General features: G+C 51.5%; 2 protein-coding genes across 2 annotated transcripts in view; one reads left to right on the top strand and one right to left on the bottom strand.

The window, feature by feature from the left end:
• The window catches only part of LOC140681309 (serine/threonine-protein kinase pim-1-like), a 30,073-nt gene extending 5,293 nt beyond the window's left edge, over positions 1-24,780 (top strand). Inside the window, exons 2-5 of the mRNA XM_072920871.1 lie at positions 14,119-14,491; positions 14,878-15,054; positions 17,157-17,248; positions 24,775-24,780. Of these exons, the coding sequence (XP_072776972.1) occupies positions 14,119-14,491; positions 14,878-15,054; positions 17,157-17,248; positions 24,775-24,780 (648 nt within the window). The remainder of the gene's footprint in view (positions 1-14,118; positions 14,492-14,877; positions 15,055-17,156; positions 17,249-24,774) is intronic.
• The window catches only part of LOC121468955 (uncharacterized), a 2,238,800-nt gene that overhangs the window by 643,793 nt on the left and 1,569,532 nt on the right, over positions 1-25,475 (bottom strand). The gene's annotated exons all lie outside the window — the stretch shown is intronic.

Raw genomic sequence — 25,475 nt, 5'->3', positions numbered from 1 at the left:
GCAGCGAGTCACAGAAAACTTGCTCAAGACATGGGTGCCAGAACTGAAAATGCTCACTGATAAGCAACAGAAAAAATGAAGAGCATATAAAAGTGAGAGTAGTCACAAGGACCTGGAGAAGAAAGAACCCCAAAAGGCCAGACAGGATGTAATATCATGCATAATGAGAGTAAAATACATGTTGCTATTCATCATGTATCCAAAGAATTACAGAATAGTTTGGCTTGAAAGGGACCTTTAAAGGTCATCTGGAAGGACAGAGGATTGATAGCAAGAGAAAAACAGTATCTTAACTGCCAGGGGAAACTGTATTGAAAGCAGCCAAAGATTAGAGCCAAAACAACAAGATCTTATCTTTGAACTAAAGACTTATCAATAACTAATGCTGTCTGCCACTGGGGGACACACTAAACCAGAATCCCTCCATGCCAGTTTTCCCATGCTGTGCTATCAGAGCTCTCCCTGCTCCCCAGCCCCTGCAAGAACTGGACTTTTTGATGTGACCCCAGCATGGCAGCAGCCCACATGAAACTCCACCTCCGAGAAGAGCAGCACCACTTCTCCAAAATAAGGCAGTTTTTACCCGAACATCAAGCAACACTAAACTTCTCTGGGAAGCACTGGGTGCAGGATAATTAGGGACAGAAAAGGGATGTGTCTGTGGAGCAGAGAGCTGGTTTAAATTCTCATTAGGTTGTTAACAGCTGGTTTCATTAGTCTGCCTACAGACAATCATAATTACTTAGTGGCTACTGCAGGGTGAAATGCCATTTCAGTTTATTAACATTCTCAGAGCTGGAAACCTGTCAGTGAAATTATTTTTAAAGTAGCTTGTAAAGCTTGTCTATTCTCAAAGAACTGTCAGACTGATAGACCGGGGTGTGACATTTATGCCCCAATAAAAGGAAGTTTGAATGCAGTTTAATAGTGCTTGAAATGTTCTGCTCTGAGAAACTCTCCCCAAAGTCCAGGTGGACCTTTCTCCATTGGAAATCATAGAAATTAGCAGAAGCTGTAAGTTTGGCATTACTTTTACAGGAGCATTTATAGCCCAGGGGTCAAGACCAAAGCCATAAAATGCTGCTCAAGCCCTGAGCTTTCTCAAACCAGAGGTACACTTGTATCTAAAGGTCTGTCTGGAGCCCAGGACTACTAAATTTGCTCAGCAGAATTCTGTTACAAAGCTTAGCCTGCAATGAAGGTAGATTTTTATCTTAGCTTAGTTAAATATTCCCCCTAAACCAGGATAAATTATAATTTCCCCACTATCATTCATTATTTGTCCACTCCTAATTACTCTTTCTTCTTGCCCTAAGCACCATCCTTATTCATACAATAGGTTTGATGGTTCCCATTAAATTTATTATTTTACAGACATATGTTGGATTAAAGTTTACCCGAATTAGAACTTTGTCCAGCTCCTGCCAGAACTAATGGAGAAGATATTTCAGTTTATTCAAAGCAGTTGTTATCTCAGAAAGAGGATCATGCTTAGATTAGAAGAAAAGTTCTGCCAGAAAGAGTATTCCTTTGCTTCCCCCAAATATCCACTAAAAGCCCTCAGTCAGGTAAGAGCTCTTTAAATAATTTCCAATATTCACTACACGGCCAATTATTAAGAGAGCTCTGATCCTGCAGTGCAGTTAATGACCATCTCTGACATATTTCTTACATGTAGTTTTTTCCCACATTTCCTTCAACAGTAACTGACCAGGTGCCTTGCCCTTTTTATCTCCTGTTTAACCCATTTACTCTCATCCTCCATGGCACAGCAGAAGATGTTTCCAGCCTGCACCAGCCACTATTTCACAATTCACCCATAAAATCCCAATCTTTTACACTTCCACCTCTTCATCTTCCCATCCACGGAGGGGAGCCAAGGTCAGCCAGATGCAAACGAGGTGTTTGAAGCTGAGCTGTGATGAGGCAGTGATTGCTTGGTGAGCACAGGAGGAGGAAAGGTCTTGGCTGTGCCTTGGTTCTTAAATCATCCTCACTTGTGCAGGAAAATTAAGGGCAGAGCAGTGATGCTCCTCTGACCACTTTCCCCATAGCATTTTTCCTGTCACAAAGTCAAAGGCAGGCAACTCACACATATTCTTTTACTCTGACTCCTGCTGGGATAGGGAAAAAATAGGATAATAAGGGAAAATACCATTATTAGGGATTTTCATTGTGTGAGCTCAGGATTCCCCACGCTTTTGCAAAGGGGGAATGTTCATCAGGCAAAGGCTATGAGAAGGAGCTTCAAATTGTCCAAAATCCCAGTAAAAATACTTTTTCCTATGGAACCCTTCACCAAAGCTGGTCCCACTTCAGGCCCTTTATACATCCATTTCCTGATGTGCATCTCCCAGTGGGGTGTTCCCAATGCTCCAGGAACCCAAGACAAACCTTACAGCCCCACACAAACACACCCCAAGGAGCTGCACCCTTCCCTCCAAACCTGGGTACCTGTCACAGCCACCTCTGTGCTGATCTGAGCCTGTTTCTCCCCAAAACAAGGTGCTCAGTTTATCCTCAAAAAAGATAAAGGCCAAGATAAAATAGAAAGGATTTCAGCCTTGAAAAGATTGACAACAGCATCCTTGTCTTCTCCAAAAAAGCCATCATTTCACAACTGTAATCTCCACACTGAGACTTTATTCCCTTAAAGTGTCCAAGTACACAGGCAGGATCCAGGAAGGCACTGAAGTGAGTCAAGTTGAACCCCAACGAGCTCTCAGCTCCCTGTGAAAGCTCAGACAAGCAGTAGAGAAAGAATTAATGCTCCCATTTCTGGCATCTAACAGCCCCAGGGCAAGTGAAAAGTTCGTTTTAGAGAATGAAGAAAAAGCACTAAGTAATAAAAGGTGAGAAAAATCCATCGCTCCAACAGGTTAATGAAGGAAAAGCACTTGAAGAAAAAGAGGTAGATGGAGGGAAAAAAAACCACAATTGAGAGTGTCCGTGACACCCAGAGCCAAAGCAAGCCCAGGGGATCAGGAAAGAGGTAAGCACGAGCTCCAAACAACAGCAGAAATGTAGGGAGAGCTCTGGAGGGAACAAAAGAAAGAGGCAGCCTGAAGAAAGGAAGAAATGCCTCACCACAAAGTGTTTTGGGGTTTTTTATTAAGCGTCTCTTATATCACGTGGTAGAAATCCAGAAAAATAAAGGTCAGAAGAGACATGGTTTATTTGGAACATTCCTGCATAGCAGACAAGATATATCCTTGTGCAAATTATTCCCTGCAGCACTCACACCTTTAATTGCTGCTTTTCCTCCTCCTGGGGAAGCAGGGTTGCTTTATTTACTCCAAGCAATATTTTCTCCCTTCTCCTTGGCAAAGAACAAGCTCCCATCTTGGCAAGTGCTCACTGGTTTACTAAATGCTCATCACACCCATGCTAAGGAGAGTGGAGCTGGTTAATTTATCACTTGCTACAGTGATTAACTTGCCCAGCTGCCAGGTTCAAGAGCCCCAGAGTGCCTCAGGTTAGAGAGGATCACAGAAGGAAAAGCTCCATTGAATTAAGCTGCTGCCACACTGGCCCTCTTTGCCTGTCAAACACATTCTGCTGCTCTGGCACTGCCCTGTGAAAATCCCCCATAAAATACAAGTGAAAATCCCTCATCACCTGTGAGAAAGCACAGTTGGGTTCTGCTCAGGGCATTTCAAACTACGTGAGGTATTTGTGACCTCCCCTTGCAAAGGCAGCATCTCAGGAAAACCAAAAGTTTCTTTTCCTGCACTCACCATACTCAGGACACCTTCCCCTAGACCAGGTTGCTCCAAGCCCCATCCAACCTGGCCTCGAACACTTCCAAGGGTGACACAACCACAGATTCTCTGGAGCCTGTTTTGCTCCTCGCCCCAACTTAGCAGCCTCAGAGATCAATTTCTATCAAATATCTACATTTTTCTAGGAAAGAAAGATGGCAAACCTTGTTTGCATCTGACTTTGCAAAATCAACACGAGAACTTCGGACAGACTTTTCTTATTTTTCCCCATTTGGTGGAACATTTTTATTCTGCTGTTGTTTGGAGCAGTATTTTAATATATCTGGCTGAGGCTGCTTAAAATAGTACATCTTAAAGAAGAGACTTGTGTGAGGGGTGGAAAACTGAGCTCTTGCACATCCAGTGCTTCTGTTGTTGGAAGATTTAAATCCCACCTCTCTGGTGGGAAGAAATAGCTGCTACTAATCCATTTTCTCAAGTGTTATGCATCAACCTGGCACTATTTTAAGACTTAAAAAAAAAAAAGCCAACTTAAACAAACCTCTGCTCCTTTCCATTTTTTCTGTTCCATAGTTTATGATAGAAGAAAGGAGGGAAAGATTGTTTTGGGAAAAATGTTTTCATGAGTCTAAAAATAATATAAAACCTGATCTGCCACACTCTCAGCTGCGATAGCCCCAAAAGGCACTGGCTGTCATTGCGCACAGTCACTATTGTGGTGGGATTTCTACCACACCATAGGACAGTCAATTTTTGGTTTCCTCCTGGAAATAACTACAGCAATTCTGGGTAACATGGTGAACATGAGCCTCTTTTAATGGCCCTTGAAACTGGACATGTGAAATGAGGTGCCCAAAGCCTCGCCCCCCCATTTATAGACATTTCCTGAACAACAAAAAAGTAAAAATTAAAGGGCACCCCCCAGTTTTAATCAAAACCTTAGATTCAGGACAAATACAAGGTCCACACAGGCTTCTAACATGGGGGAAAGGTTTTGCTTGTGTCTCTACAGGTGGAGAACTCAGAGGGGTCCCAGCAAAGAATGTGAAGCCCTACCACACACCGAAATCTGCTGACACCCCCACACCAGACAGTGCTTCTGCAAGTACGAGCCAAGAAGCCAGCACCCAAACCTGAACTGTGCAGAATTACCAGGAGAAAATGACCTGCCAGAAACAGCTTGAGAGAAAAATAGACTTTTATCATTTATATGCGTGCATGTTGCTTTTGTTCTTCTGTTTCAGTTTTTGCAGTGAAGTTTTACCTGTAATTCAATCAAAGACCAATGCCTGGGTTCCTCTAGCCAAGCCTGCAAGCTCTTGAGCCTTGCACCTTAGCTAAAGGAACTCTGTAAAAGAAGCTTGACTGTTCCAGTAGTAATAAGTATAGTTTTAGTAGCAATACCCTGTACACCTCCAAGTGTGCAGAAAACAGTTGTTAAGTCAATATTTAGTATTTCAAATGGTTCAGTGAAAACAGGGGAGATGTTGGGAAGGATAGATAAATATGATTGTCTAGCAGAAGAACCACAATAGTACAGCCAGGATGAATATCATGCCCCCACTGGCTGGACAATAACCTTACCTACAGCGGGGTCCAAAAGCAAATGGACTGTTCGATCTCACCCCCAGAATGTATGGCTCACCCCACACCTGTAACCCTCCCCTGAACCATCAGGTGTCTGTGACCCCATTGGCCCAAGTCTTGTTCCAGCCCACCTTGGAGCCCCCTTGATAAGGGGCCCCCAAAGGGCCAGACGCCCTCTTGGATCTTCCCCTCCCCTCTTGGAACTTCCTCCCTCCTCCTGGATTCCCCCTCCTTGAGTCCCTGCTCTTCCCTTTGTCTCTCCCTCCCCCATCACCTCAGGCCTGGCCACGTGCTGTGTCTGGCAGCTCGAGGCAGGGCCTCTCTCCATCCCGAATAAACCTTATCCTCCAAGGGCAATCAGCAGAGATCTCTCGTCTGTATCCACCCAAACTGTCCTGGAACTTTCAAACGTCTTTACAGTCCTCCACATACCCCTAATAGTCCTAAAAAAGCCCTAAATTTTTTAAATAGTCGTAAAAAGCCCCAAGAACACCCCAAAAAAAAGAAACCCTAAAAATTCTAATTAGTACTAAGAAAGCCCTTAAAATAACTTGAAAAAAATCTTTCAAAAGCCCTGAAAAAGCCCAGAAGTATCCTAAACGTTCCTAGAAAGTTTCTAAAAAGCTCCTGTTAGAAAACCCCTCAAATATCATTTAAAAACACTAAAAAAAACCCTAAAAAAGTGCCCAGTCCCCAGCCTCTACCAGTCACCCTCTAGCCAGCAAATATCATCCCTTCCTTTTAATTAGGGTCACTGCCTGCAGCTGCTGGGAGGGTTTTGGGGCTGTCCCAGCATTAGGGTCACTGCCTGCAGCTGCTGTTGGGGAAAAATGGTGTTCTAGGGGTGCTGTTTAGGGTGAGCTTAGGGTTGGGGTGAGGGCTGCTGCTGTACCCTAACCCTTCCCGGTACCCTGTGTCCTGTCCTTTGCACCCCTAACTCTCAGTGTCAGCTCTCCACCTGTCAAGTCCCCCCTCTTTGCCCCTCAGCCCGTAATGTCAGCGTGTCACCCCAAGGCCCCGACACTGTCCCTTGGCCCCCTAACCTCCACCGTGCACGCTGCACCCGGGGTGGTATTTAGGGTGCGGTTAAGGGTGGTGTGAGGGCAGGTTCACCTGTCACCCACAGGCACCCCCCACTTTGTCCCTCAAGGCACCCCCTGCCTCTCAGCCTCCTTGTGTCACCCTCAGGTACCCCACTGCAGCATCTCTGTGCCACCATGGAGCCCCCCTTTGTACTCCTAAAGACCCCTTCTGCCTGTCAGCAGCCCCCAACCTCTGTGTCACCCTCCAGCCCCCTCCCCTCAGCCCCAGGTCCCTTGGTGACACCGTGCAGCCCACAGACGTCGTCCCGGCCCGTTTCATTTCGGTGCTGTCCTGCTGCCAGGGCCGCACTATCCCCACGAGTTCGGGCTCCCATGTGGTGCTGCAGGGAGCCACAGGGGAGTGAGGGATGGGGCAGGATGGGGAGGGTGAAGGGTGGAGAGAGAGTGGGGCAGCGTGGGCTGGACGTACAAATAGGGGTGAGGGATGGAGACAGGGACAGAGAAGAACAGGGCTGAGGGGAGGAGGTGAGAGAAGGAGGGGGCACCCCAGATCTCCCCGACCAAAGCTGCAGCAAAATACAATTCTGGTTGCCGGGGCAATGCCAAACACCTCCTGCAAACTGACATCAGGGACCTGGGCTGGCGAGTTTTCTTTCCCAGGGAAAAGGGACAGCGTTTGTGTTCAGGGGCCTGTGGCCTGGAGCGGGCAGCCGCCTGCAAAAAATCTGAATGGCAAAGGATGTGCCCCACACCCAAGCTCCCCATATCTCAAACCTATGCTGCCCTGACAGTCCCAAATGAACCCTAAAAACTGACATCAGGAACCCGGGCTGACGAGTTTTCTTTCCCAGGGAAAAGGGCCAGTGTTTGTGTTCAGGGGCCTGTGGCCCTGAGGGGGCGGCCACCTGCAAAAAATCCAAATGGCAAAGGATCTGCCCCTTAAAAAATCCACCAGAGAAATACCCATGTTCCCAAAAATAAAATTAATAAAAAATGACAACCAAATACATGAAACTACAAAAAAAAAAAAACAACTAAGAAAAAAGCTTATACTAACAACAACAAAATAAGTATTCCTAACACAAGAAAGCCATAATGCCTCAAATCACCAAAACACAAATACCATCTAGAAATAAACACGTGGCCAAAAGATAAATGTAACCATAAACAATATCTCCAAAATTCTCTGCAAAAATAAAACATACATGGCAATCAAATAAGGCAAATGAACCAAACCCCTATAATATAATAAACAAAAATGCAATTATCAATATTAAAAAACCTCACTAATTAACTACAGGACTACTTCAAACCAACCTAAAAAAAACACTACATACTCCCGCTAATAAAAGCCTCCACAACCAAATTAAAAACCTACCCTCTACTTCATGCTACGACCCATAAAAACCACTGTAAACTTTTAAAAGCACATCCTTTAAAAACATAAGAACCAATCAAAAAGAAATCCAACAACAACGCTCAATCCAAAAAAACCCTTGTCATCAGCACCTGGAGCAAGAACCGTAACAACCAAGAAGTACCCCATGGCCCTCCTCATACACCAACTACGAACAAAAGAAAATGATCCAAGAAATTCCTCAAAAGCCCCACAGCAAGGAACACTGGAAAATGAGAAGCCGCACTCCCGGCACCAGGGGCAGAAGAAGTGCCCCCAAATGCAGCAGCACAGCCCGGTTTCCACCCTTCCAGCGCTGCCACAGCTGCAGCTCCCTTCCTTTGAAGCGCCAAAAGTGACACCACACTCAGGCGCTCACCTCACTTCAACCAGGGCAAAGAAATGTGGGCTTCCCTTCAATTTCATCCCCTAGAAGAGCAGAAGAGAAGGAGCTTTCCTCAAATGATGGCAAAAAGGGGATTTTTGCCTCAATTCAAACCCTTTAAAAGGAGGGACAACAGGGCAGCCCCCTCCGTTTCAACCTCAGGATGATGAAAAGGGTGGGGAGCTACCCTCAAGTCAAACCCATCATACGACAACAATATTTTTCCCCTTCCATTTAAAAGGCAGCACAGGGATTCTCTGTCTCCCCTGTGATATCTCTCACACCCTGGAAAAGGCAGGTTTTCCTTCAATCACTACCCTCAAAACCACAAGTGAAGGGGAATCCCCCACTAGTTCAGACACCGGTACCCTCAATTTGAATTTCTTTTGTCCTCAAAATCCTTTTTTTTTTCTTTTTTTCCTGTGGGCAACTGGGAGGGATTGGCAAGACGAAATTTAAAAGGGAAAGGAGAGAAGTCCCTGCTACAAAGGCGCACCGGCTCACCTGTTTGGCTGCTGCTTCTCGGCACAAAAGTTTGTCCCTCGGCACCTCCTTTGAGCAATGCTCCACGTACACAAGTGCATATCCAGGTGATCCCCCGGACACTGTCCAAAGCGCCCATCGTCTTTCCATGAGACAGGCCCGGGAGCTCCCCATAAACTCCCCTTCTCCAGCAGCAGCTCCATGCAAAAGCCAGCTGAAGCAAACCCTCTCCCTAAAACAACCTCCCCCGGCAGGAGCCACCCCTCATCCTCACAGCTCACACCCGGGGCTGCTCTGAGCCCTCCTCATCCTCACAGCTCACACCCGGGGCTGCTCTGAGCCCTCCTCATCCTCACAGCTCACACCCGGGGCTGCTCTGAGCCCTCCTCATCCTCACAGCTCACACCCGGGGCTGCTCTGAGCCCTCCTCATCCTCACAGCTCACACCTGGCGCTGCTCTGAGCCCTCCTCATCCTCACAGCTCACACCTGGGGCTGCTCTGAGCCCTCCTCATCCTCACAGCTCACACCCGGGGCTGCTCTGAGCCCTCCCCATCCTCACAGCTCACACCTGGGGCTGCTCTGAGCCCTCCTCATCCTCACAGCTCACACCTGGCGCTGTTGCCACTCTCCAACAGCGTCTCTCCCTCTCCAGCACACAGCCCACTTCTTACAGACACAGATCAAGCAGAAATCTACTACGGGTGTTGGTTTTTCTTAATCCATCTGGTTACACGGTTAAAACACATACATGCATTGATTGTCATTGAGAGAAAGCTTTCCCGTGGAGAAAATAGTCATTTTGGTAGCACACTTCGATACACCTTCGGAAAAAGCAGAATCAGCACCAACTCCTAAGACCCCTGCTGAGGAACCCTGCTCTCCTTGGGACACCCAAAGCGGCAGACCTCGAAAAAGGAGGGGGAAAGTCAAGCTTGGAGTGGAAAAAGAGAACATAAGTACAGCAGCCTTTAAAAGTGCCTGCACGGAGCAATAGTGGGAACCAGTCACATTTCTTCTTTCCTTGCTTTCTGTGATGACATAAATATGAAGTAAAAACACCTTAAACAAAAGGCAGAGCTAGGATTTTACAGGTCTTCATTTTGGCAGGCTGCATGACAGACGCCTCTTCCGGGACTGCGACGGAGAATGGCAGAGAACGGAGGCAAAAGGTGCCGGAGAGCCCTTCCTGTTCCCTTCAGCCCCTGCAGCTGCTCCGATGGTTTCAGGGCACTTGCTTGGTTCAGCACTAGTCAGAATTTCCTACATTCCTGGATACAAATGAATGGATAGAGAGAGGGCTTCTTTCCAAATGAATTTAGCCATAGATACCTATTCTTTATCAATACCTATAAAAACGAAACACGTGCCAGGTTTTAGTATTCTACACACACCCCTCCCTGGGAATTTTGGGGCAGCTTTAGGTCCCTCTGTGGGACGGCACCCAGCGTGACCCCCACCCCTCATTCGCCACCCACCCACTCCCCCACCGCAGTGTGCCTCCCTCTTCTTGGGACCCTGGGGTGCCCCAAATGACATCAGAGCCCCGAGTCTTCAGCCCCTTTTCCTGACCCCCAAAGAATGCACAGAACGAGTCCAACTGCCCTGGACAGCAGCCCAGCACTCCCTTCCAGCCCTTTCCACACCTCCATCCCCCCCGAAAGGGACTCTGCCGCAACAAGAAAGGGGGGGCAGCCCCCAGAAGGCGTGGAGGAAAGCGGGAAGGGAAGGAAAAGGCCGTCAGGGAAGGAAGAGGGACGGTGGACAGAGGAGGGAGAGAGGGGGAATAGAACGGAGTAGCGGGGCAGGGACAGGACGGAGTGAGGGCAGTGGGAGGTCGGGTTTGGGAGGGAGAGGAGGGGACGGTCTGGGGGTCAAAGAACAGGAATACGGGGAAGAGGAAGGAAGGGTAGCGGGAAAGGGAGGGAACGGAGCTGCTTTGGGGAGAGTGGGAAATGCGGGAAAGAGAGAAAGAAGAGGAATACGGGGAGGAGGAAAGAGGGGCAGAGAGAGGGACAGGAGGGGGAGCCTCACCGAGCCCCGGCTCCACCCCGAGCCCGCCCCGGCGCCCCGCCCTGCCCGGCTCGGGGCTCTCCTGCTGCCGAGCCCCGCGGGCGGCCCGGCTGTCGCACGGAAATGCCCCACGCAACATTAGACAAAGCAGTTTCTATGTTAAACCCTTTCTATCCTAGAAGGAGATAACTTCTCTACCTCCTTCGTCTTCTCATTTTTCTTCTTTGATTTCAAAATCAGACTTACAAAAATTTACTCCTCAAAAAGACTTGGTAAGTAGTCAATAAAGTAGTCCTGTCAATTTCATAACCTAAAGGTATACTTATGTTTTCACAAAAAATAAACTACATGACAGTCCTACTCACTGTGTCAAACCTTATTTAAAATACTCACAAAAAACCCCCAAGATAAATAGTCCCACAACCAAAACAAAACAAGCACCACTAACTAAAACCATCCATCAAAACACATTGTGTTTACCAGTCACCAATCCTAAAAAAATCTCTAGGATGTCCGGGGAAGGGAATCCACATCAGGTACGAAGGAAGGCTGCCTCCCCTGCTGGCAATTTCCTGCAGGCACCGACCTGTGGCCCTTGCCCAGCTACAATCAAGAACACCAAACATCACTGCATGATCTCAGCTGCACAGCAGCCACAAACCCACGAGTCTGCTACTCACCATTCTCCTAAGAATGCCCGGATCCTCGGGCCGCTTCGGCCACGCCCTCGTGGCAGGTCTGCCTGGGAAATGAGGAGACGAGGAGATGCGGCATTCCTGAAACTCAAGCGCACCCTGGCTCCCACTCACTGGTTCCCTAACATAAGGTCACCCGTCTCATGGATGATGGGAAGGCAATGCAGGTTCTATTTCAGGATTTTAAGTGGAGTTTTGATCCTGTCCCTCGCAGAATACATCTGGAGCAGGTGTCCAGGTGTGAGACAAAGAGAGACAGGGTGTGCTGGCTGAAGAATGGGCTGATGTACTGGTTTTCAATGGGATAGGATCCATTTCCTTCCCAGGGAGCGGCAAAGAGCTGGGTTTGGATTCAGGACGGGAATGTGGTAGACAGCACACAGATGGCTTGGATGTTACTGAGCAGGGCTTGCCCTCCTCAAGGAGTTGCAGTGTCACATTGGACAATCCATGTCCCATGCTCTGCCAGCAAAGAGGTGAGACCATCAGCATTCCCCTCCTCATCCCTGTGTCCTTCTTAAAGAAGAATCTTCCACCCACTCTGCTCCCGAGAGCTGGCAAGTGCCCATAGGGAGCCCCCTTACCCCTCCTGGGGCACTGCGGAGGGCGGGGCTGAGGCAGGGCTGTGATGGCACAAAGGGCAGAGCGCTGGCGTCAGGCAGGGCTGTGATGTCCCAGGGCTGTGCTGGCCGCAGCACTGTGACACCACTGTGACATCACCGCGCTGTCGCTGGGTGAGACAGGCCAGCGCCGGCAGCTGCCAGTGCAGTCGCGATGGGACGTGCTGGAGCCATGGGTGACGGTGACGTCCTGGTGACTGCGCTTGTCCTGCTGCTGGCCGCCGTGGCTGTCTGGTGGGCCTTTGGCCACCGGCAACCGCGGAGCCGGAGCACACGGACAGCGAAGAGGAGCAAGCGCCCCAGGGTCCGGCCCAGAGGCTCATGGAGGAAGCGAGGAGCCCCTGCGGCTCCCAGGTTCCCCAGGCCTCGGGCTGCTCCTGGCGAGCGGCCACGTGCTCCCGCCAGCCCCCTGGGCAGCCCCTGCGGCTGCGGCCCCTGCCTGGCAGTGGCCCGGGAGCTGCAGGAACTGATGCTGCAGCTCTGGGATGGCAACGGGACACGTGCGCCCCTCTACTCTGGGATGTGGCAGGCCTTGTGGAAAGAGCTGAAGGAGCTGCTGGAGCGAGGCCACCTGCCCTGCTGTGCCTCGGCCAGCTCCTCCACAAGCCTCCATCCCTTCCAGAGGCTGCTCCCAGCAAGATTCTCCATCCCTGGGAGAGCCTCAAGGCCTGCAAGGATGGCACAGCAGGGGGAAGCCACCACCATCCATGCAGGAACCTCAGGCTGTCAGAGACCCTGCACCCTGCCAGAAGCCTCTGCTGTCTCTGACAGCCTCCATCCCTCGCAGGGGCGCAGTGAGACCTGTGAGCCTGCAGAAGGAGCAGAGCCCGTGGACAGGTCTCCCAGCTCCCTTGGACTCACGGACTTCAACAACACGGGCGCAATCCTGACCCTTTACGTGTCAGGCGAAAGCCCACAAGTCCAAATGGGAGCCCAGCCCGATGCGGGGGAGCCTGCTCAGGAGCAGCTGGTGGGGCAGCAAGAGTCCTGGAGCCAGCTGTGGTCATCCCACAGCGGCCAGGACAGTCAGGACGCTGTTCCGCTTCTGCCAGCTGGCAACAGCCCGAGCCTGGTGGTGGAGACGAGCCTTCAGAGGTTCCTCCATCTGCAGGAAGCTGCCCCGAGACAGCCCTCGAGTGCCGTGAAGGGCTTTCTAGTAGCAGGTGAGATCTCCTGAGGAGCTGCCTGAGGCTCCGCCGGGGCTCTGGAGGGGCGCGGCCAGGCCAGGCCAGGGCCCCTGAGAGCAGCCCAGTCGCTGGCTGTTTCCAGTGCCTCCGATGGCACGACTTGAAAACGCCCTGTCTGCTTTGCAGCCGCTCCTGGGTCTCCCCCGTGCCAAGCCTCGGGCTGCAGCCCCGGCCGTCGGCAGGAGCAGAGCCCAGCCCACGACGCCGGGGACAGCGCCGGTGCCGCCCTGCCCCGCTGCCCCGGGGCTGCCGCAGCCGCCTGTGCGCGCTGCCCCGGCCCGGCTCTGCCGCTCGCCAGCCCGGCGGCTGCAGGGCGGTGGCCGCTGCCCGGCGCGCAGCAGGAAGCGGGTGAGAGCGCGGCGGCCGCGGGGGCCCGGCCCGCTCCACTCGCGGGCACTTGCGGGAGGGGCGGGTCCTGGGCGCAAGGCTGATGGCTCGCTCTTGGCCGCAGGGCAAAGGAGGCAGCGGCAGGAGCGGTACCTGCTGGGCCCGCAGCTGGGCAGCGGCGGCTTCGGCACCGTCTTCTCGGGCATCCGCCTCTCGGACGGCAGCCCGGTGAGTGGCCGCGACGGCCGGGCGTGGGCGGAGGGGCAGCGGCGGGGAGGGGCAGGGCTGGAGCTCAGCCCTCCTCTCCCCATGGCTCGCAGGTGGCCCTCAAACGCGTGGCCCGGGAGAGCGTCCTGCAGTGGGACGAGCTGGTGAGCGAGCGGGGCCAGCGGGACAGAGCGGGGCGTGGCGGGCAGGGAGAATCCCGGGGCGGGCTCAGCGTGCGGAGCCGCAGCCCCGCGGGCCTGGGCACGCCGAACAGCGGTGCCGGGGCCGGGCAGGGGCAGCCCCGAGCATCCCCCGGGCGGGAGGAAGCGCAAGCGCCTGGGAGGCTGCGGCAGGGGGCACTGGGGCATCCCGGGCAGGGCGCAGCGCAGCCCCGGGCCTGCAGCAGCAGCAGCAGCAGCACCTGCCGCAGGGACTCATTTTCTCCTCCTCACAGCCCGACAGCACCCGCGTGCCCTTGGAGGTGGTGCTGATGGAGAAGGTGGGCTCTGGCTGCCAGAACATCATCCAGCTGCTCGACTGGTTTGAGCTGCCGGATAGCTTCATCCTGGTGCTGGAGCGTCCGGGGGCATCACGGGATCTCCTGGAGTTCCTGCAGGAGCAGGACCAGGGGTTCCTGTGCGAGGAGCAGGCGCGCTGGCTTTTCTGCCAGGTGCTGGAGGCCGTGCAGCACTGCACCGCCTGCGGCGTCCTGCACCGGGACATCAAGCCGGAGAACCTCCTCGTGGACCCGGAGAGCGGCGACCTGAAGCTCATCGACTTCGGTTGCGGCACCTTCCTCCAGGAGCGGGCCTTCACGGACTTTGCCGGTGAGCCCATGGCCTGGGCCCTGCTCCCGGTGCCAGGCACTGCACGGCCCGTTCCCTCCCGGGCCGCGGCCTTCAGCCGGCTGCCCTTTGGCACGGGGCGGATGCCGTGCCCCAGGAGGCGGCTGCCGGCCCTGACGAGAGAGGGGGCGGCAAAAGTGGCTCCCGGCCCCTGGGCTCAGCGGGCCCACAAGGGTCTGGGCTGCTCCGCTGGCCTTCTTGGCCTTGCGGAATGGTTTCCTGCCTTTGGCCAGCTGGCTGGGGGATGCGGGGTGGCCTCGGGGGGGAAGCTGTGGCCGTGGGCGCAGCCCCTGCCTCGGTCAGGAGGCTGGTGCCAGGCTCTGGAAGGCAGCAGCCTGCGCCCGGCCAGCGCCGCCTGTCTCCCCTAGGAACGCGCGTGTACAGCCCGCCCGAGTGGACCTGGCTGGGTTGCTACCACGGCCACGCGGCCACCATCTGGTCCCTGGGCGTGCTGCTGTACGTCATGGTCTGCGGCAGCCTCCCCTTCCAGGACGACCAAGCCATCGTTCTGGGGAAGCTCTTCTTCCGGCGGCAGCTCTCTCCAGGTGGGTGTCCGGCCTCAAGCCGGCGGGCTTTGGCAGTGGCGGCGCACGCCCGGCGCGGCCCTCACGCAGCTCCAGGGACGTGGATCTGCCCTCACGGGCCGGCCGCAGGAGGGGCCCGTGCCGACGGGGTCAGCGCGGCACGGGCGGCCGGAGGAGGCGGCCGCGTCCCGCCGTGCCGCTCTCCCGCGCGGGGCTGAGCCGGTCGGGAGCCCGGCACGGCCCAGAGCGCTCGCGGCACGGCCCGGGCCCCGCGGGTGACGGGGGCAGCTGGGCAGGAGACTTCTGGCGGTGACCGGCGCTTTCTGGCTTCTCTCCCCAGAGCTCCAGCACCTGATCCGATGGTGTTTGGCCAAGCACCCTGCGGACAGGCCGGAGCTGGAGGAGATCTCGCGCCACCATTGGGTGTGGGGCCGGCGTTTTTGATGCCTTGCCGGAGCCTCTGCAGCACCCACTTACCGAGTCCCACGCAGGGCTGAGGACCCGAGAAATAAACAACAAACCCATTTTGGTGTTTCAGGGCTGGTCCTTGTCAGCAACTTCAGCTAAAGTGGGATATTGGTGGGGAAAAGGGAGATACAGCAGTCCTTGGGAGGCCTGAAACTGCTAATGGTGGTGGGGGAGAGCCCAACAGACTCCTCCTACATATCCCTATCCCTTACACAGGGGAAGCCAATCCAGGAAAAACCGCGCTGTGGATCCAAGGAAAAGAACCAGGATCTGTTTGGAGATCTTACCTCGCGGGAGGCCATGGGGCCACCCCTCGCTGAGGGGTTTAACATTTTACAAAGATGGGCCATCGGTCTTCAAGTGCAGCCCTGTGGTGTTCTTCCACTAGAACTCCTGTGGCATGCTCCTGTTCCACATCCACACAAAATTCAAATTCTTTTTCCCTGTCTGGAAGGGCTAGGGCAGGAGACTCAGTTGATCTGCTTTTTAACACTTTAAAATTCTTTAAAAATCTTTAAAATTCTGCCGGGCTCTTACTGGGCAGGGATGGCAGTGTTCTAGGCAGACATACGTTGCCCCAAAAGGCCTGCCTTGAACAGGAGCTCAGCAACAGGCTGTAACCCCTTGCCTTCTCTCCCTTGAAACAGGGTATTGCTTTTTAGACACCACTCGTCCCGGTGGCTTCGAAGTCATTTGGAGAGGTTGCATATCTAATTTTCCACATTTCTGTGGGACTGCTCGCACTTCTGGCTTTACTTCAGCATAGGTCTTCTCTGACATTTGACACAAAGTTACAAGGGCCGTAGCTTCCTCATCAGCTTTCACAGTCATAATTGACATTCCCATTTTAGCCATCAAATCCCTTCCCAGTAAATTGTAATCATAAACAGGAAGAAACAGAAATTCATGCGTGTCAAGCCTATCTGCCACATTTACCAATAGTAGTAGTGGAAGTATTTTCCCTGGACTGTGTTGGCAGAAGAGGAGGCAAGGATGTGCAGAGCCATTGGTCCCGAGGTCATGGCTGTGGGGAGGACAAGAGGACAGTCGGGGCACGTGGTGAGATGGCACCTGGCACCAGCTTGCCCATCCAGGGCACGCTGAGAGCCAGCAGAGCCGAGCCTGCAGTGCCTGGCCCTCTGGGACCAAATGCCTTCCCTCCCTTCCCTCTGCCCCCTCATTGCCTCGCCTCCCTGCCCTGCTGGGCTCTTCTCACTGCCTCCTCCTTGACCTCCTGGCACGGCCACTTCTGGACCTGGGCTGGCCATAACCTCTGGACAGGGTCATGGCCAGCTGGACGCTGGGATTTGGCACCTAGTCAGGGTTGAGAGATCCTTCCAGGCACTGAAGCAACTGGGAGACCAGTTGTTGTGGGGCCACTGGAAGGACAGGTGTGGCCACCACGCTGGCACTGGGGATGGGAGGTCACTGGGACCCCGTGTCCTGCCCACAGGCTTTCTCCCAGCTCTCCAGGGGTGTCTGACACTCAGCTCGGCCCTCCGTGGCTCTGCAGCCCACCAGGGCCAGCAGAACCCTGATGCCCAAAGCCATGCCAGGCATGGCTTGGCCCACTTGGAGTGGCTGAATCCTGTGGGAATTCGGCTCTCTGAGCACCCTCTCTGCTTTTAGCTGCTCCCAGTGTCCTTGTCCCACAGACCCCGGCTCTGCCAAGTACCACTGGCTTCTCTGGGTGCCAAAGGATTTCCAACAAGAGAAGGACAGTGCTGTTACAGTGATCTTTCACGTGGTATTGCCTGGGACAACTTGGACCAGAACAATATCTGTGACGCTGTGGCGTTGGATGGGTGTCTTGGTTTAAAAAGACAGGAGCCTGTGAAGGAAGGCAAAAGCCTCCTGTGAAATGGAAAAGGTAAACTCCCTCCCTCCGAATTACAACAATTTCAAACATAAAAGGCCCTCAGGCAAAGATATGGAAATGGGAATAACAGTTCTTTACTAGGAGAAAAACTAAATAAAAAAAAATAATAATAATAATGTAATTAGTACAAACAAAACTAGTGGTAGAGTCAGAAACCTGACACCCTGAGGAGTCAGGGTGTTGGTAGTGGTTCAGTTAAATGGTGGCTGTTCTTCCTGGAGTGGCAGATGAAATGCTGCTAAAGCGGTGATCTCTAGAAGGGTGGAGTTTTCTCGGAAGGTCTGGTAGTTCAGCTTGGCATTCCTCTGGGAATCTCACAGAGAAGAAAGCTGCTTCTCTGGGAATCCAGCAAAGGGCTGCCCTGGAGTCCCAAAAAGTGCTGATTTTATGCAGGTAGGAATGCATGGCTCCTCCCTCTGGGTGGAGCATCTCACAATGGGATGATGCAATTTCACCAGTCACGCAGTGAGTCATTCCATGGCCCATTAACAGAAGATAACTTCCCCGAGGGAGACATTGTTCTTGGAAGAGATAAGAAAACTGCCCAACCTCCAACAGATGGCAAATAGAATACATGCTTATCTTACAAGCCAGGACAATGGGATTCATCCCAATATGTCCCAACAGGAAGCCCCTAAATCCTCTGCCCAAGGTCCTGAAAGACAAGGAGGTCCACGCTGGCTCAGTGTTCTCTGGCCCTTTCTGATCTGACAGGAAGGGATTGGACTCTCCAGGAAACTCCAGCCCTGATAATCTGATCTTGATAGCGGGAAAGGCCATCATTGGCACTACTGGGAAGTGATGGAAGGACAGTGCCAGCACCTGGACAGGGCAGCGTGAGATAACAGAGGGGAATGTAGGAGAAGAGATTATGGGACGCAGGGAATGGGGCTGCAGATGAGCCTCATTCCCAATGAGGTGCAGCTGTATAAGACAGGTGAACAGCACTGAAGGAAAAGAAGCACGGAATGCTGATGTTTATTGATCAACCCAAAAGAGTAAAAGGGAACTCAGATATTACGCATGGGAGGGAAAAGGGTATAAAAGTTTGTAACTGGGGAATAATAAAATGCTGGTGCTTGAAACCTTTCATGGTGTCAGTCATGAGTCCGCAGTCAGGGAAATTCCTGTCTGATTGACTATGCCACTACCATGAGGTCACCCATCTCATGGATGATGGGAAGGCAATGCAGGTTCTATTTCAGGATTTTAAGTGCAGTTTTGATCCTGTCCCTCGCAGAATACATCTGGAGCAGGTGTCCAGGTGTGAGACAAAGAGAGACAGGGTGTGCTGGCTGAAGAATGGGCTGATGTACTGGTTTTCAATGGGATAGGATTCATTTCCTTCCCAGGGAGCAGCAAAGAGCTGGGTTTGGATTCAGGACCGGAATGTGGTAGATAGCACATGGATGGCTTGGATGTTGCTGAGCAGGGCTTGCCCTCCTCAAGGAGTTTGCAGTGTCACATTGGACAATCCATGTCCTTTTTCAACAGTCCTTTGTGTGACGAGGGCTCCCAGGTAAGAATTTGAAAAGAAAGTTCTAAAAAACCCCAAACCACAGAAGCTTGCATGGCTTCAAGATCTCAAGTACCAAAAAGAAAAGAACCGCTGACTCTGCCTTGGTCCTCTTGAAAATTTGTTCCTTGTTGGTTTTGTGTATGTGTGGAGTGGGAAATTATTGCTTGTGTCTAAATCAGTCCCATCCTTATCCCCTGAAACTGGAACAGGTTCCTGCCATCATGGAGCCTCACGTGGGTGCCGTGGTTTTGCTCCTGCAGTCGGGGCCTTTTCTTTTTGGGGTCTCTATTCCCCAGCCAGCACATTTGTTACCTGAACAGTGCTTCAGCAGGAGAGAAACTCGCATGTCAGGAGCTCTCAGGTTTGGGAGTATCCACCCTGAGTATTTCAGGTATCAAACCTTGGAGAAAAAGAGAAAATTTTCTTGCTACCTGAATACTTCTTGTAAGAGCAGCACCTGTAGTATGAAGTGTTGAAGGGCGAGTGTCTTTCCTTTTCTGGAGTTCCTGAGAACAGGTGGTGTTCATCTTACCTGGAATTTGATCAGATACCAGCCAAATTGCTCATTTTAAGTTAGACAATTATGTTGCCCATAAAAAGAACACAAAACAACCGAAGTTGTTTTATGCAGCGCTTTATTGAGGGCCCTGGGAGCCTGAGGACTAATGTCCAAAGTCAGAGCCCCCCGAGCTAACAAATCATTGCGTTTATATAGAGTCTATATCAATGGTTGCTTAATTCAACACATATCTGTCGACGTTACACTCCAACAATCATTTATTTACAGATTAGTCCTTGTTTAAATTGAACATTTTTATAACTCCTCTTCACTCTGTTAGGTAAAAACAATGTATTCCCCCAAGATCTACCTATCCATCTTGTGAATAATGACATGTTCTACCACAGCCTGCTCTTGGAATGTATTCTGAGATAAGTTCCTACCTCGCCAGTATTCCGTACTGCCCTTACCTAACAACTGTTTCTAACAACACACAGCCTATGGCCTACTAAGAATTCTAAGCCTTAGCCGAACTACTTCTACTAAACTTTTGCTAGTCTGAAATGCAACAGTCTGATCTCGGAATCTAAGCAGGGTCGGGCCCGGTTAGTACTTGGATGGGAGATCGCCTGGGAATTTTGGGTGATGTAGGCTTCTTTTGCTGCCTGCTGGCCAGTGGTCCAGCGGCGTGTGGTTGTGCTTGGGCAGCCATGGCGAGGGGCAGGAGGGAAGGGTCAGGTGTGCCTTGTGTGCTTTTTGTGGCTTGTGTGTGTGTGTTGTGGGCTCAGGTCTGTCTCTCGATTCCCTTGTGGGCAGGGGAGGCCCTTTTGGGCTTGTTGAGCCCCTGTGGGGTTCTGAGCTTGTGCCCGGAGCCGGTCTGGTCTGAACTCAGAAGCTAAGCTGGGTCTGGCCCTGCTGCTGCTGGGGGCAGCCTGTGGCAACTCGGTTCCTTCATAGGCAAACATCACCAGCCCCCTGTTGCTGTCCCCAGCCCCCTGGTGCTGTCCCCAGCCCCCTGGTGCTGTCCCCAGCCCCTGTTGCTGTCCCCAGCCCCCTGGTGCTGTCCCCAGCCCCCTGGTGCTGTCCCCAGCCCCTGGTGCTGTCCCCAGCCCCTGGTGCTGTCCCCAGCCCCCTGGTGGTGTCCCCAGCCCCTGGTGCTGTCCCCAGCCCCCTGTTGCTGTCCCCAGCCCCTGGTGCTGTCCCCAGCCCCCTGTTGCTATCGTGTGGTGGTTTTGCATGGGAGGTGCTTATGGAAGAAATGCACAGAGAAGCTCTGAGCAGTTTCCTCCATGTCTGACACAAAACCCAATCAGTAATTAGCTCTGACAATCTGTTAAACTGCTGAGAAAGCTGATACGCCTCTGTGAACATGCACGTAAAAAAGGAAAAATCCCCTTCCTGGGGAGCCCACCTACTGCAGCGGGAGGAGAGGCCACGGGGCTGAGCTCTGGCTGATTTATTAAAAAATATGGTTATTGATCTAGTATCGATATCCAACTGTGACGGACAAAAACTCTCTAACAGTTTAAAGTTAGAAAGTGTATGTTTATTCGACGCCGGGCAGCGTGCGGGATAGCTCCCAAATACACACCGCACCTTCCAGGTGATTACAGAGTCTTTTTATCCATACAAGTATTGAATATACAAAATACAAATACATATTCATAATTTTGGTACATCCCATTCCCCGCTTCGTATGCTAATCACTCCAAAAGCTATTCAGCATGCGTAGTTTGTCCCTTGAAATGGGTCGGTGGTCCCTTTCATGGGGAGGGGTCCCAAAATGAGGAAGTAAATGAAGTCTTCCTTGTTCTGACCTTTCTACCTTTTCAATGCAAGTATGACAAATGAACTCTTGGTAGAACTCCCATTCCTTGTCTTCAATTGGTTTCAGAACAGAGGAGGACCACAATCGTCTTATGTTCCTAAAAGCTATTAATCAGTTTCTATATTCTTCATTATAAACCCAGCTAACCAAACATTGTGCTGACAAGCAATTAATTATTAGTTAACTAATAACTCTTAACTTCATCAAGGCCTACTCATTTATTATTCTTATTTTAATTAACTCTAGTAAGGCTTATTTCTAACTAAAATCTTAGCTCCTCAAAATCTCTAAATGCCTTAAAGTTTACGTTTCAGTTATTACAAATATTCTTACAAAAGTCAATGTGTTCTGTGTTTTCATTGCTGTTCTTCTGTAAATAAACAACCCTGATTTTTCACACCCTAGTCCTCTTTCCATTTGCTTCAGGCACAGGCAGTATTGGCAAAGTTGTGTTTTCCGCTTGCTCCAGGTTCCCAGGGCGGGAGGTTCATGGGGGAGCTGGCACAGCCACCCCAGGAGTGGGGGGACCTGCACAGAGGGGTCCCACTGGCAGAGGTCACTGTCTCCTTGCAGTCTCTCTGGACACACTTGGTAGCTGCAGGGGCAAATCCCAGCGTGCCCGGTCCCGTGGGATCCCATGTTGGGACTCAGTGTCCCAGCCAGGGTGAGCACTGCTTGTGGCCCTGGGCTCAGCATGGCAGGCCTGGTGCTCACACCACTGCAGACTTCAAGCTGGCCATGCACAGCTCCGTGTTTCTCCCAAAAAATCACTGCTGCAGCACCTGGGGTTCCCCAGTGCTGGGCTCTTTATCCCTACTGCATGGAGGATCACATGGCATGGCAAAGGATGGATCCCATGTGGCATCCAGCCTGCCCTGATCCAGGCTGGGCACCAGCAGGGGAAGGTGCAGTGCAATGTCTGCACAACCCAACCAGCCATCCTACCCCAGCCCCTGGATGAGATGGAAAAGCAGGTGGGGAGTGACTCCAAACAGCGCTGTCTGATTTATCTTAGCCAAAACCAGCACTGGGGGTTGTTGGGAGAAAGGGAGAATTCACATGTTCAGTGACACATTGGAAAAGGACCTTGATCAGATTCACAGGGCAAGGAGAAATTCTGCATCCCTGATTTGCAGTATTTTCTGCTAAAAAACACACCTGTCAGCCCAGGTAAAAGCAGATGTTCAATAGAGAGCTGGGTGGGATTAGGTAACAAGCAGATAGGAATAGGGAAGCAGCAGTATGTGACTTCTGTGTAGTTCTGAATGATGTTGTTCAAGACTGAGCTGCATAGTAATAAGAAATGGAAAAGCAATGATGGGAAAATTAATAGACGTACACAACAATGGAGATGAGATTGGATTTGAGGCAGGACTTGGTTCCAATCAAATCTGCCTGGGAAGAGGCCTGGCTTAAACTCTCATTGTTTGCTTTCCTTTGAAGAACAACAATATCCAAAATATGACAGATGAATATTCCTGGGGTAGAGGTTGGTAATTCAACTGCAAACCTCAGGAGAGGAAGGATTGCAGGAACCACAAGAGGAAGACAAATTGTAGTCTCATCAAACAACAGAAAAGTCCAGTGCCTGTGTATAAATATACAGCGCTTGTGTTGAATTCTTCCAGGAAAATGCAAGTCTGAAGTGAATCCCAGGTGTTTGACTTCATGAAAATTAGCAAGCCCTGATTCGATTTCCTTCCCAGTCGGTGAATATGAAATCCCTGGGCAGATGCCTCAGTTCCAGGTGGAGGTAGAGTGACTGTATCCAGGAACCTCTCCTCCGCATCTCCCATTTTTCTGAAAACAAGTCCACACAGTGGCCCCAGCGGCAGCACGTGTCACCCTCTGAGCTGCACTCGCTGAGATTTAGATTGCAGCCCCACTGAAGAACAACAAAGGCTCCTTTGTGGCCATACCCAGAGACAGAGCCCAGAATTGATGTTGGAAGGGATTGAAAGGGCAAACACAGGTGGCTCTAATCCCCCTTCTCACTTCACCTCGGCAATGTAGATCTTCTTTTGGCCAAGTTCAGCAGCCCACTCATAGAATCCTAGCATGGTTTGGCTTAGGAAGGAACTCATGACCATCTCATTCCATGCCCCCTGCCTTCCACTATGCCAGGTTGCTCCAAGCCCTGTCCAATTGGTCTGGAACACCTCCAGGCATGGAGCTGCCACAGCTTCTCTGGTCAGTCTGTTCCAGGGTCTTTCCAATCTCACAGAAAAGAATTTCTTCCCACTCTCCTTCTCAACCTGTCCTTTGTCAGGCTGAACCCATTCCCCCTTGTTCTCTCCCTCCAGACCCTTTTCCAAAGTCCCTCTCCAGGTCTCCTCAAGCACCTTCAGGCATTGGAAGGAGCTCAAAGGTCTCCCTGGAGTGGCTCCAGCAGCTCCACATCCTTCACCAATTCCAGAAACCAACCAGAGTTCAATAAATAGGAGACAAGAACTAGGTGGTTCAATCATGGTTACCAACACACGGAAATGACACAGGAACCCTCAAGCCCTGTGCTTCTCTGAGACCAGCTCTGCATTCCTCCCACGCTGAGGGAGGGCATCAGCAGGAGGGATCAGCACTGCCAGGGCAAAAGGTGGCCTCTTTTCATGGCCCTTGAAACCGGACATGTGAAATGAGGTACACAAAGCCAAAGGCCAGGTGGACCTGTCATCTCTGAATGGCTCTTTACAGTCTTCCCAGGAACAGGAATGACAGTCACTGTTTTGCCAGGGAAACGGCATCTGTTGGGAATGTGGTGCAGAAAATGTGCTTTCTGCTCCTCTCAGAGCCAAAATTCCTACCCATTCTTGTAAGTCCCTCTAAGAAAAGGACCCTGTTCAGCTGAGTGACAGTGAAGCAATAAAGCAACCCAGGAATGCATTTTCCTGCTCACAATACCCTCCATTCACATGGGTGACTTTGCACTGGCACACAGGAGTAGGGAAGGAACCCAAACACATCATTGTACATAAAATCAGATGTGCTGAGGGTTGGACAGATCTCACAGGGATATGGAAACCTCCCCTGAAAACCCAGTCAGGGAGAGCCTGAGCTCTTTTGTGGCTCTAGGCAGGAAGATGCTCAGGATCTCCCAGAGAGGCTCAGCAGGCAGTAGGATTGTGCCTGGATCTCGCTCTGGAAAGGCCAGTGGCTCAACTGAGAGCTGTGGGAATGATTTATAATGCACTGAGAGGGGCCACAGACCTGCAAGGGTCTTTCATCAGGAGCAAAGAGCAGCCTGGAGGGTGGGGAATGCTGGAGCTGTACCACTGTGTGCTCATCCTTCACCTTAATGGGGAGCTGCCCCCAAAGTTGCTATGTATCACTTTTATGGTTCTCCTGCTGGGTATATTTTGGAGCAGCTGTTTTCTGTGGCTTTTCATGGTGGGAAGCAGCGATTTGCCTGCTGTGATATCCTCACAACTAATACTAACTACTCATTCCCTTTGGTTTTATTTGGGTTTTTTAATGCATTTTTTTGGTTTGTGTGGGTTTGTTTGTTTGGGTTTTTGTCTGTTTTGCTTTGAGTTTTTTGTTTGCTTTTTTAGAAGTGAGAGGTGAACTTGGCATAGCCAAACTCAAGAAAATGTACACCAGGCTTGACTTTCCAGAAATTGCTTTTGGCTGGCTTTAACTGCATCCTCCAGGCTCAGGATAACCAGTACATGTGCAGATTTTCCTCTGCAACATCAGCTTGCCCAGACTTTGTTCCGTCTTTCACAAATGGAGAAGAAAATGGATATTGTGCCAAGCTTCATTTCAACCTGCATCAGCATGATAGAAAAGAAGAAAAAAAAAAAAAGAAAATATTCACCAGTTAGAGCAGAACCAGTGTCCCACCATCTTCCCCTCCACTGTTATTAATTTTGTACATTTAGAGGCCAACCTGGGCCTAAAGCTTCCATCGCTCAGTTCCTGATGCAGGACTGCAAGGGTCCCACAAGAAAGGCTGGGACAGAGTGTTCAGAGTGTTCAACAGGGCCTGTGGCAACAGCACAAGGGGCGATGGCTTTCAGCTGCAGGAGGCTGATTGAGGTTGGATCTCAGGAAGCTGCTCTTTCCCACTGAGGCTGCTGAGGCACTGGCCCAGGCTGTGGATGCCCCATCCTTGGGAACAGGGCTCTGAGCACCATGGTCTGGGGGAACGTTGCTAAGCATGGAACCAAAGGCTCTCTAGCTCAACTGTCACGTCACAATCCATGTCCCACCTGGAACTGCCAGCAGCCAGCAAGCAGCACAACACAACTGT

This window comes from Taeniopygia guttata, chromosome 34, assembly GCF_048771995.1.
Source record: "Taeniopygia guttata chromosome 34, bTaeGut7.mat, whole genome shotgun sequence".
Lineage (NCBI taxonomy): Eukaryota > Metazoa > Chordata > Aves > Passeriformes > Estrildidae > Taeniopygia > Taeniopygia guttata.
The sequence above is the reverse complement of the archived record's forward strand: the minus strand, read 5'-3'. Positions and strand labels throughout refer to the sequence as shown.